Consider the following 13,865-nt stretch of genomic DNA (forward strand, 5'->3'; position numbering starts at 1 on the left):
TTAGATCCTGAATATTATTTAATTTAATTATTTAAACTTGTATTTGCCGTACGTGGTTGTTCAGATATTTGTTAAAATGTGAAGACACCGAATTTTGGAAGTGTTAAAAAACCGTTTTTGTTTGAACGCTTATTATAAGAAAACGATAACAGATGCAAATCTGAGAAAACTCACTAATTCTGAATACATGAAAAACTAATTGAGACTATGATTTTTTTATTAAGAATATTGATACGATATTTCCTAATTTGTATTTAAGTAACACCAAAAAAGTCAATGTATTGGCATGACGTAACAGTGACTTTGGAATTTACGCGACGCATGACAAATGCTGGTAAAACCAGAAACGTAAATTAAATATAATTAATCTCAATTATGAACATCGTAAAAAATATAACACACAAAAAATAGGGAGAAAGGTCGAAAATGCATGCACTTTTGCACGTTCCCCTTTTGTTTGATTTCGTTCGCACATTTGATCTATCATTCACGAAACCTTACATCATAATTCGTCAATTATCCGACATTTGGAGGGTATTGCCAGTACGATGAGTAATTAACAATAAATCTCATGTTTATTTATTATTGGCAATAGGCAGGTGAATTGAACGAACGGTGGACGCGTTGCGCAACGTCATTCGAAAATGATTGCGTAATCGCATAAAGGTTGCAGAGAAAGTGTTGAAGCAGTTGTGCATAGTAGAAGTAGAGTCGAGACAAGATAATTCCTATCTCGCTTACACGTACGAAAGCACAAACAACAAACAACAGCACACATTTTGTTGCCGCGATGAAAATAAATTGAATCACGTTGCAAAAAAAAAAGGAGGAATAGGCAATGGGGTCAATTATGAAAATCTGCATGCAAACGTACTGTACGTGCAACAATTACCTATTGACCATTTACAACAGAATTGTTGTTATATTCGTATACGACTGATTCTGATTAAAATTGAAAAGTTAAAAATAATAATAAATATTATTAAATCAAAAAAATGATTAAATCAATGATTTTCAAATTCTTTAAACTTTGTGGATCCAGTAATTCCAAAGATCATTGAATGCACATGGAATATGTTAACAGTTGTCAATGTCATACAATTATACATCATACAACATTTGGAAATGTCTAAGAAGAACAAATTTACAGTTTGATTATAAACTTAAAAATGTGAATAAATATACTTAAATACATGAAATAAGACAAAACAATATCGGTTAGTACAAGTACAAATTTCAAAAATCATTGGATGCACATCAAATATGTTGACAGCTGACAGTTGTTAATGTCAATTCTATCTAAATGTCAAGATATACCAATACAAATTGGAAACATTTAGAAATGTATAAGAATTACACATTTACAATTTGATTATAAATTTAAAAATGTGAATAAATATTCTTAAATACATAAAATGAAACAAAACAATATCGGTTACTACAAGTACAAATTCCAAAGATCATTGGATGCACATCGAATATGTTGACAACTGACAGTTGTTAATGTCATACAATTATATCTAAATCTCAAGATATACCAATACAAATTGGAAACATTTAGAAATGTCTAAGAAGAACACATTTACAATTTGATTATAAATTTAAAAATATGAATAAATAATCTTAAATACATGAAATAAAACAAAACAATATCGGTTACTACAAGTACAAATTCCCAAGATCATTGGATGCACATCAAATATGTTGACAGATGACAGTTGTTAATGTCATACAATTCTATCGAAATGTCAAGATATACCAATACAAATTGGCAACATTTGCAAACGTCAAATGAGATCACATTTACAATATGATTCAGGTTTGAACATCTAATAAAATAATATTCCATCGGAAAGTCAACTGAGAATATCGTCGCATCATTTAAATGCTTCAATTAAATACCAATAATTTCCACTTTTGCACGTGTCATAACAAAAAAACAATCATCATTTTGCTCAGAATCGCGCTCCACATCAGATGCACTTAGTAGCTTTGCTCAGCATTCGAAGAATAGCAAATCGCTGACGTATTGCAAGAAAAAAGATATTCACTGACAACTTGTTTTTTTTTGTTCTAATGTAATGACTATCATAAATGTATTTGCTAATGATTAATAGGTACAAAGAAAACAATTTTGAAGATTTATTAAATCATGATTTTATAAAACAAAATACCTGCTTTGCAATGAAATAATGCTGTGTAACCTTTTATTTACATTTGACAAATTTATATTACATTATAGTTTATATATTTTGATAATAAAGTTTGTTAAGTGAAATGAAGGTTACTGAAAGTCTTAAGATGTAAAATCTGTTTTATGCAATTTGTATTTAGTAATGGCTGTGGCGTTTTGAAATACCATTATTGCAGACATTTAACACTAATTGCTCTTTGTGGTCCCATTTTGAGAAATTTCAACTACAAATAAAGTTCGAGTGAAGATTAAGATGGAAGATTAAGATGGAAGTCTAAATAAAATTAACACTTGTTATTTTCACAAATAAATATGTGAATCTTTCAAACTAATCTGTCATAGACTTACGAATATTTGATATAAATTTCATATAAACTAAATTAAATACAAAATTCTATAGAGTTCAATCAACAATTTTGAAGACGACAATCATATGCATATCTGAATCTTCTAAACTAATCTGACAGCTGTCATCGATTTACGAAAATTTGTTTGAAACATGACTGAAACTAAATTAAATAACAAAATAGTATATAAATATTCTGTTTAAACGCAGATTATGTAAAGAAATAATTGAAACGAATTAACTAGTTTACATAAAACATCTACTGAAAACAATTTTGTTGATATCTATCAAATAAATCTGTATGACAGCTGTCATCGATTTACAAAAAAATCTATATAGATTTCACTGAACTAAATGGAAATAAACTATGGACATATTTTGTTTAAATACAAATAATCTTAAAACATTTAATAAAGGCCAAGAAATTTTTCAATTAATGAATTAATTACTTAAACATAACTTAAAACGACTTAAAATCTTGAAATTTACAAATTCAATTTGGTTTACATCAGATATAAAGTTAGTATGATAAATTTAATTTGCATTTCTGTAAAAGAAAGCTACAAACTGGTAAAGTAAATTCCGTTCGTTGTCATTTGCATACATACCAATTTGGTGACTGTTTAAATTGAAAATATAATATTTTAATATTAAATCACAAATTATCAATTGATGAATAAAAAGGAATAATAATTACATGCAAATATAGTTTATAAGAGTTTGTTTTTTGGAAAGCGAAAACAACAATGCAGAATTATTTTCAAAAGATTTGGTAACCTTCGGTTCAGTTTTTGCGTTTCGACCGGGTCGCGGGTTATGCAAGTATTCGACAAAAATTTCTAAAAGCTGACGAATCGCAGTTATTTGTCGAGGAAAACAAACGAAGAAAGAAAACCAAAAAAAATAAAACAACAGTGTTTCCTGAATTTTTCTTGTTTCATGTTCTTTCGACTAAATTTTTTCGGCAAGTTCCCATGCACTTTTCGGGCCATGTCCGACAACGTTTTTGTTTCGTAGAAAGTCAAATGCAATTAAAACATTAAAACTAATGAGATGTTGCGAAGGTGACTCAAGGTACCCGAATAATAATAATGATACCAGATCGGTCTGGCCGTGTTTATGTACGTCTCTGTGTGTATATGTGTGCGTTTCTACGTCTGCCCCACTACGGAATAAAAATGAAAGTAATTCGTTGAAAAACTGTTATTACGCTAACAATTTCCACCGCTTCCAGTGCAGCATTTGAACTGCATTTTGTAGGTGTGCAAACCAGTTCCGCAGTCTAATATAAAAAGAAAATCAAGTCAACAATAATAATAATAAAAAAAATCCACATTATATTTCATAATATTCGATTTGTTCCGGTAGCATTATTATTATTCTTTTTTTTTTGGACCGTTTGTTTCGATTTGGACATAGTGATTTGTGTTCCTTTTTGTTAGTTGCACACTATAATTGACATCTTTTACTTCTGATCAAGAAGAGGCACTTATTTAAGAAAAGGAAAGGTGAGTAAACAGAAAAAAACAACAACTTTAATATTGTTTTTGTACAATTAGAATTGATATTAAATAATATTGATTTATTAATTTTTTTTTCTGAAATTTCACAACAAATATTTTCGTTTTTTTTTTTGGTATTTTAAAAAGAATGTGATGATGATAATATGAATGCAGTGTTAAGCGTGAACTTTCGCAAGCACCTCTTTATTATCCTTAATAATTAGCCTGCACTTAAGTCTAATAGCACTCGATGAAAATAATATGTTGCAGAAGTCGTTGTTGCGTGCATGGTTATTGCCACACCACGTATTAGTTCCCAATTTTAAATTATGTCGCTTTGAAATGTCACTAACATAAAATTCTATCTGATCTTTGTTATATGATCTTTTTTTTGCATCGCTCTCTCAAAAATTTGAAAAAAAAATGCGTTATAAATAATTGGAAAGTTTTTATTAACTGGCCATCCACCACGTTCAATTTTAGTCTTGTGCATTTTGTGAATGCGTGCAGGTTAAACGTTGCATATATTCTATTCAGTGCCATTCTTTAGTTTTTAATCAACAAAAAGGTATTTATCACCCATTATTGTGACAATTGCTTAACTATTTTGTGTTATATAAGTGTATACAAATATTGGTATTCTAAGAACGTGTGGTATTTTGACGTGTTACCTAAGCAAATTGTCTACGTTCTACTAATTACTTTTTCATTGGAACCCATTCAAGCATTTTCTAAATTACTCGTTATGTAAGAAGATATAGATTGCGAAAATTTATAGTTACAATACTTACAATTTGCTCAAATAGTTGCACAAATAAAATAATAAGAAAATAAATATGTGAATCTTTTAAACTAAGCTGACAACTGTCATATATTAATATTGAAAACGCCCTCTCTGTTTTATATAATGAAATACATTCAATATTATGGAAATGATTAAATACAGATTAAAAATGAATTTGAAGCACGTTCGTCTATTGTTTCTTTAAAAACCGACACAAAGCTCTTCAGTTCGAATCACGAAAACATTTAAAAAAAATATGAACCAAAAATAACATGAAAGGTCAATTTTTATATTTATTTTTTAATTTCTGTTCATTTATTTAACAATTACTAAATAATCTTAATAAATAAATGAATAACTATATAAAAGTGACAGCTGTCCAATATAAATGTCATCTACTCAGTGATTCAAAATATATATCGATACCTCGCATAGTGCGGTTTTGATCAGTCCGTATTTACAATAACACGGTTTGAAAATTTTAAAACAAACTATATTTTAATTGATAAAATTTAAAAAAAAAAATACACATTTTTGTTTGTACATAAATGATCATGTTTTTTCCCTTTCAAGTCTCTTTTAATGCGATTTATATGTATTTAGTTCCTCGATTAATCCGGTTTCTAACAGTCCGGCGGAACCGATTATCCGCACTATGTAAGATATTAGGTAAATTTAGCTTCTTGTTTCAATTATCGTTGAAATAATGGTAAAAAAAAATGGATGAGACTATTTGTCGTTTGAAAATATGTTATATGCAGTTAACACTCGTCTAACACGGTACTTAGACAACGCGGTTTTGATATAACGCGTTTAAAAGAATCTCTGGAAATTTTGATTTTTTCGAGTGAATTTTCTACAATTGAATGATTGAATACGAGTGCACTTATCTTACATAGTTACAAGATAATTGACAACTACTTGTCAAATATGACATAACGAGTTGTTGGTTTTATAATTGTATTGCATAGTTAAAAAATAAAACACATAACGTTCTGTCAAATTATTGTGACAGTTGTCATCAGTTCAACTCAGATGTGATTTTTATTGATGCAACTTGTCGTTTGAATTGAAAATATGTTATATACAGTTAACACTTGTGTAACACTGTATTTAGACAACGCGGTTTCGATATAACGCGATTTAAGATTCTCTAGAAACTTAGAATTTTTCGAGTTAATTTTCTACAACAACAAAAAATGATTGCTGAAAATTGTCTGTTTTCTACCAAGAAAACCTAATTATAAAAAATGTAAAAACGTGTTATATAAGTTTCAACAAAATACACACTAATTCAAATTGCGAGAGACGAAAAGTTGTAATAAAAGTGAACAGTGTAACATGAAATTCTATTATAATTTCAATTTATAGCGACATTGTTAATTGGCAAACATTTTTTTATATCGTTACTGCAAATTGCAACAGAACATTAATCAAAGAATGAAAATTGTTCAACGTTTTCTGTAATTAAAGATGATTTGTTTTCATACTAGATTTTATTATAAAGTGTAATCAATTAACTTCAAATAGATCATAAATTATAATTACATGTACAAAAACAAAAAAATATATATAATTGGAATAAAAATGTATTTTTTTTAAATTATCGTGTTCAAAAGACTATGTAATAGTTTGTAGTAATATATAATTATTGAAATAAAATAAACCTCGCCGGTTTGTTTCCAGTTTTAAATATAGGTTTGCAAGTTGTACCTATTTGCATCTATTTTGCGTACATTAACGATGCAACGCATCTAGAGCACAGAGAAACAAAACAAAGTACAATAATGAAAGGAAAACAATTGCCATTATATATTTATTCAATGCACGATCGGTCAAAGACCTTATTTCAACTATTACGAGTTACAATAACATATTGTAAATTTAAATTTCAAAAATATTTAACGAAAAATGAAAATGAAAAACGAATATATTCGAGAAAATACATTTATGGAAATAATTACTGTTGTAAAGTGCATTTACTTAATCAACATGATTTCAATGTTTGTTAATAATTAATATTTTTATAATTAATTGAAGTTTGAAATGACGACATTTTAATGTCGATTTGCATCGTAGTGAGTCTTGATAAAAACAATTAGTAATGATTGTCATTAAATTACGTTTTACAAATGTTTTGTATACTTCTGTTTGCTCTATATATTGTTCTTTTCTTCAAATTTTGTATACAATATAAGGGCTTACGAGTAGTTTCCAAGAAAATCAATAAAATGTGAAAATTCTTAAATTTTTCATTTTTTTCAACTTTGAACGCGATTTACTGGCTGTAAATGACGAAACCATAGTTTATATACATCTTTTGGATCGATTCCATCTATTACAGTTTTCGAGAAAATCTTTTAGAGCGATAATTTTTCAACTTTGAACACGATTTATAGTTAAATAGATGAAACCACAGTAATGTATGAATACCTACAACATTTCCCAAACATACAGCTTTCATATAGATCTTCTGGATCGATTTTATCTATTACAGTTTTCAAGAAAATCAATGAAATGTGAAAACACTGGATTTTCGAGCGATAATTTTTCTTTTTTCAACTTTGAACACGATTTACAGTTAAATACATGAAACCACAGTAATGTATGAATACTTACAACATTTCTCAAATTTACAGCTTTTATATTTATCTTCTAGATCTATCTATCTATTATAGTTTCCAAGCAAATCAATGAAATGTGATAACTATGGATTTTCGAGCGAAAACTTTTCATTTTTCAACTTTGAATACGATTTACAGATAAATAGATGAAATCATATGAATACCGACAACATTTCCCAAACATCCAGCTTGTATATACATTTTCTGGATCGATTCTATCTATTACAGTTTTCGAGAAAATCGATAAAAAGTGAAAACATTGCTTTTAATGGATGAAATCATAGTAATGTATGAATACCCACAACATTTCCCAAACATCCAGATTTTATATACATCTTCTGGATTGATTCTATCTATTACAGTTTTCGAGAAAATCAATAAAAAGTGAAAACATATCTTTTTTCAACTTTGAACGCGATTTATAGCCAAATAGATAAAACTACAATTATTACATTAATGTCGTTGTAAAAAGATTTTTTTGGACGAAAAATTTTAAGTACCAATTTTTTAAATTTCTAATTTTTTAATGAAATAATTTTAATTATTAAAAAAAAAAATTCTTATGTCATTTTATTTCCCTTTGAAAATCTTAATGAAGTGAATTAAAATAATAATAATTACATTACATTCAGCCAATCCACTTATAATTTCTCTGACAAAATGTACTTTCCATTTACGGATTAATTTATATATATATTTTTTTATTTCTTTCAACTTTGAAGAATTATTATTACTCAAAAGAGAAATTATTATTTTCTAAAATTAAACAAAAGAAAGATGTTTTCATCATAGTCTTCTTTTAGAAATTCTTTTGTAAAAATATCTTTAATTAAGATTTACCCAGAATGTTTGTGTTTAAGAAAATAAAAGAGATATTTCAGTTTTTTTTACTAGTATAATGTTTTTTTTATAATTACATAATAAACGAATCATTTAATAATAACCTAAAATTGAGTCAAGATAAATTTTTAATGGGTTCCGAAATGACAGCTGTCACATTGTGTCAAAAGCGTCATTGTGTCTATTTTTTGGGTAAAATTTGAAAACCGGGTTTATAAAAAAGTTAAGATTTATTTAACATATTCTTAATTGAAACATTAGCATTTACTGGTTTTAAAAGAAACTATAGCAAAAACAATGTAAAATTATGGGTCCCGAAATGACAGCTGTCACATTGTGTCAAAAGCAGGAAACTGCTGAAAGGTTGAGAAACGCAGTTATAGATACTCGAATTCATAAAATTTATTTACATAAACTTGAAGTATTCACATATATACGAAATTAACAACAATATTTGTGTTTGCACTTGTTGGACAAATACGTTTAATCATGTAATGCTGACGAGGACGGGATGTTGGTCAGGAAATTGGATTCCAGCGATCGCGGGCCCACGGATTCCGCAGTCAGCAAAGCGTTCTCGTTCCATTCCATTATCATATTACCTAAAAAAAAAACAAACTTTTCCTTTTCGGCCAGAAAGCGCCGAAAACATGAGCTCTTAGCATTAGTAAAGTGTGAGTGCAGAGAGCGAACGTTGGTCTTCCTTTCTGGTAGTCCTACGAAGAATTCACAATGGGACCGTGAGTAGTCTTGTCTTGCCTGAGAGCGTAATTTATTATTTATTCATTACAATTTGTTCATCAATCTGGAAATATTAATTGACAACAATTAATCGTGAATGTGTGTTAATTTTGTGTTTAATTGATCTTATTTTTTTGCTTCTGGACTTTACGAATCCTTGGTGCAATCTTTTTTTTTTTTTGAATTACTGTTTGCATGGAAAGTTCGTTTCCGCGAAATACAAAGTGCATTGTAATTCTATTTACCCTGAGCGAGGTGAATCTGAAACCAATCAATTATCGTGACTACATTTTCTCCGTTTCTCCGTTTCAAAATGCGATTTATTGCATAAACTTAATTATTTCCTTGATTGTTCAAGTATTTGAGAACATTGAGATTAATTAATAAGTGAAATGAACTATTTTAATCAGTTTATTGAAAAATGATTTATCTTCAATCAAAATTTCACAATTTCTACACTAAATATTAAAGAAAAGAAGTTATTTTTTCGTACTTTAAACAAAATTTGAAGAAATATAAGCATTTTGTGATTTATTATAATCAATCAACATTTTTTAACTAAACATTTATAGAATTATTTAATAAAGTTTTAAAAATGTTATAGAAAGATATATAATTATTAAACATTTATTGCAAATTGTTAAGTTTTACGATTTAAAGAAACTGAACATTTTGATAATTATTTAACAAAGTTATTAGTTAGAATAGAAAAATAACAAATTTGTGATTTATTCACAACATTAAGTATATATTTTATATTTATTCGTTAATTAAACTTTTTTATTTTTCACACCTTTAAATTTATGTTTTGTTTTGTGATTTTTCAAAACTTTAGATTAATTATTTAATTAGAGCATTAAATAATTAATTGTCTATATAGTTAAATCTATTAAATACATTTGATTTTGTTATAGTTTTATGTAATAATCAAGATTTTTGTTTAAAGTTTTCTTTATTCAGATTTAATTTTGTATATATTAAATAAAAAGAAAATAAGTTGTAACAATCCTTTCTCTATTTGTTTGGGTAAAATTCTTAATTGAAACATTAGCATTTACTGGTTTTAAAAGAAACTATAGCAAAGAAATTGTAAAATTATAAAACAATAATAAAATATAAACTGTATAAAATTGTTTTGCAGCGGAAACAAAAACAAGGTGTTATTGTTGCAAGGAAATTGTTATTACCTGTTAATGACAGGCAATCTGGTAAATGTGTCACATCTGTTTATTTCCGAAACTCTTTAGCGGCAATAATAAGTTTTTATTTTCATTCTTGCAGATACCAATCGAAGGTAGATATGGATAAACCGATCGAGGAGTATCCTGACAGGATCGCAGAGTTGTTCAAAGGAAAGACGGTTTTCATCACTGGAGGAACGGGTTTTATGGGCAAAGTCTTGGTGGAGAAGTTGCTGAGATGTTGCACCGAAGTACACAGGATCTACTTGCTGATAAGGACGAAGAAAGGGAAGGATCCGAACGAACGTCTGAAGGACGTCTTCAGCAATCCCGTAAGTAACCTAAATCTATAATCTAATTGCAAAAAAACGGATATGAAAAGAATATTCCATTTCTTTATTAATGGTCTGAGGAGAATGAGAACAAAAAGAAATTAAAACCAGGAAATGTGTTACACACACACTCAACTTGTTTCATTTTTTTGTTGTTAGTTAATATTATTTCGTAGCTGAGAATCTGCTGAGCATATCTAATAAAAAAAGGCGAAATGTATATGAAAAAAAAGAATCTCTCTAATTCAATATACCGTTACTAAGTGAAAGTCGGTGCTCATATAGCAGTTCAAATTAGTATGAAACGCGCCTGGCGAGGAGATGGAAAAATGTCGAAAACTTTCGGCTGGAAATGAAAGAATTTCTTCGCATCTTTCGTTGCAGAAATTTTGGAAGGCCAAAAGAATAACTTTCTTACATACTCGAGGTCGAATTTCGTAAATTATTATTTACTAAATTCTATTGGCCTAAATATCTCTTTCTCTCCGCACGGCCAGATTTCTATTTTCTTTTTTTGGTCGCATGTTCACCGCTCTGCTCGGCTCCTCAATTTCTTCTCATTTAAAACGAAATTTAGATGATAGAAAAGAAAATGGAAAACGCTATTTTTGTGGTCTAAATACTAGGAACATATTCGCATTGTCCGTAATACACAATTACCATTGTTTGTGATGACACGGTAAACGCTTTTTTTACTCAATTGAAATGTGTGTTTCGATCTCGATTTCTTTGTCGAATCTATGAAGAAATTTCGTTTTTATTTATTAACTTTCTCTTCGCTCGCCTCATCTCGTCGAAACAGTAAACAGACCTGATGATGAAATCTTATATTTTTTTTTTAATTGTTTTATTCTTTGTTTGTATCTTTAGTTGTACGATACGCTGAAGAAACTGAAAGGGGAGGGAGTTCTGAAGAAGGTTGTGGCTTTGGCTGGAGACGTCGGAGCTTTAGGGCTCGGGCTTTCCGATGAAGACAGACAGACCATCATCAACGAGGTGAACATCGTTTACCATTGCGCTGCGACGGTGCGATTCGATGATCCGCTGAAGAAGGCCGTACTGTTGAATACCAGAGGGACGAAACTGATGCTCGAGCTGTCGGCGGAGATTAAGAATTTGCAGCTGCACGCGCACGTCTCCACCGCGTACTGCCATCTGCACGAGAGGGTGCTGTTCGAGAAGCCGTATCCGCCTCCAGCGTGTCCTCATAATGTTATCAAGACTGTTGAATGGATGGACGAAGATGTGGTTGAATCTATTACACACAAGTATGGATTATATCTGCACGCAAATCGAAGATACAATTTGTTAATTGATTTCTTTTCAGAATATTGGGTGATATACCGAATACTTATGCGTTTACCAAAGCTTTAGGCGAAGGTCTAGTCAATGAACAATTAGATAAACTCCCTCTGATTTTACTGCGGCCTTCTGTTGGTAAGTTATTCAGTTTTGTATTCGTTAAGAACATACATTTACATCATCTTGCAACTATATTTGTATTATATTTTATATCTATTCAATGTATTATACGATATATATATATATATATATATATATAATATATTTTTTGAAAAATAAGTTAGTATGACAACTGAGAAATAATATGACATTATTATGACAGTTGACAGATTTAATATTTTAACAAATCTTTCAACTGTCATCTATGAAAATATCAAGTTGATTGTATCTTATTCATTCCCATTCAGAAATAATATTTATATTCTTTTCAACGTATGAAATGCTCTGAAAATATTCTAGTTTTTGTAAAATTTGATAAGTTTGAATGTCAGTTGGCAGATTTACAAGTACTATTGATTATCTAATATTTGAAGAAATAAACAATTGAATATATAATATATTCTTTGCAACGAATGAAATATCCTGAAAATATTCTAGTTTTTGTAAAATTTAATGACAGTTCACAGATTTGATACAATATTAATTATTTATATCATGATTTACATGTATTATGTAATATTTGAAGAAACAATTAAACAAAATATATCACTGTTATGACAGTTGACATATAGTAAAACAAAACAAAATCAAAAGTTGAACTGAAGAAAATATGTTTATATCCTTAGTAACGTATTAAATTCGTAGAATAAACGTCAACTGTCATTATGACGGATTTGTTAGAATATTTATGAATGGTGTTCTAATTTGTTATAGTAATTCCTATATGGAAAGATCCATTACCAGGATGGACGGACAATATAAATGGACCGACAGGTTTACTAATTGGAGCTGGAAAAGGAGTCATAAGGACGATGTACTGCAATGGAAGCAGCTACGCGGATTATCTACCGGTGGACATCGCCGTAAACGCCGTGCTCTGCGCATCCAACGACTACGTTTTATACAAGTAAGTTCTAATTGAAAACCATTCTAATCGAAAGTAATTATTGTATTAACAATTTCGCTTTGCAGGGAAAGAAACGTGTATAATCTAACCAGTTCTGCTGAATACAAAATCACATGGGAAGAGATCATAGATATAGGCAGAGACGTAATAAACACAAGAGTTCCATTGAACGGCGTCGTTTGGTATCCGGGTGGATCCATGAAAAAGAGCCGCATAATTCACAACATCTGCGTACTCTTCTTCCACTTAATACCAGCCTTATTCTTGGATTTGATCCTCGTGTGTTTGGGTTACAAACCTGTGTAAGTAGTATTGCATCAATTTCATGCAAGTCGCTTTTCTGATAAGCACTTTCATTTTAGTCTATGGAAAATCCACAAGAGGATTCTGAAGGGCTTCGAGATGTTCGAGTACTACGCGAACAACCAGTGGGATTTCAATAATGATTGTTCACTAGCCGCCAGGGAGAAGCTGAATCCTAGAGAGAATCAGATTTACGTCTTGCACGGTGATGGCATCAACTACCACGATTACTTCGCGGATTGCGTAAGAGCGGCAAGACTTTACATTCTGAAGGAGAGCGATGAGTCGATTCCGGCCGCCAAGCGACACATGATGGTGTAAGTACACTTTCTTCCTAATAAAATTAACGTATTCTCATCGACATTTAATTACCTTTCAGTATGTACATTGTGGACAAAGTGGTCAAGACGTTGTTCTTCATGGGTATCATCTACCTTCTGTATACGAAGCTCGTTGGACCATTGTTGAATTCGTAGTTTAACTCGTACTCAGTTGTTTCCTTTTCTTTATTGTTAGATCGTAGAAGTATGTTTTTTTTTCTAATGTTTTTTTGTTTGTTTATTAATTTCTTTTTAATTTTATAAATAAATATTTTCTATGGTTGTTTGTGATATAAGTCGTTTGTTTCCTCCTTATGTTTTCATAACAAT

The 13,865-nt window shown here is 29.5% G+C and overlaps 1 protein-coding gene across 1 annotated transcript; it reads left to right on the plus strand.

The window, feature by feature from the left end:
• The first annotated feature begins 3,740 nt into the window (after positions 1–3,740).
• LOC108557258 (putative fatty acyl-CoA reductase CG5065) lies at positions 3,741–13,760 on the plus strand. Its single transcript, XM_017913699.1, has 8 exons — positions 3,741–4,048; positions 10,313–10,544; positions 11,415–11,812; positions 11,872–11,981; positions 12,720–12,912; positions 12,978–13,214; positions 13,275–13,532; positions 13,595–13,760. Exons 2-8 carry the CDS (start codon positions 10,332–10,334, stop codon positions 13,689–13,691), a joined length of 1,506 nt encoding a protein of 501 aa, XP_017769188.1. The 5' UTR covers positions 3,741–4,048; positions 10,313–10,331; the 3' UTR covers positions 13,692–13,760.
• Positions 13,761–13,865: the final 105 nt, after the last annotated feature.

The sequence above is a fragment of the Nicrophorus vespilloides genome, unplaced genomic scaffold (assembly GCF_001412225.1).
Source record: "Nicrophorus vespilloides isolate i.1.1-1 unplaced genomic scaffold, Nicve_v1.0, whole genome shotgun sequence".
Classification (NCBI taxonomy): Eukaryota; Metazoa; Arthropoda; class Insecta; order Coleoptera; family Silphidae; genus Nicrophorus; species Nicrophorus vespilloides.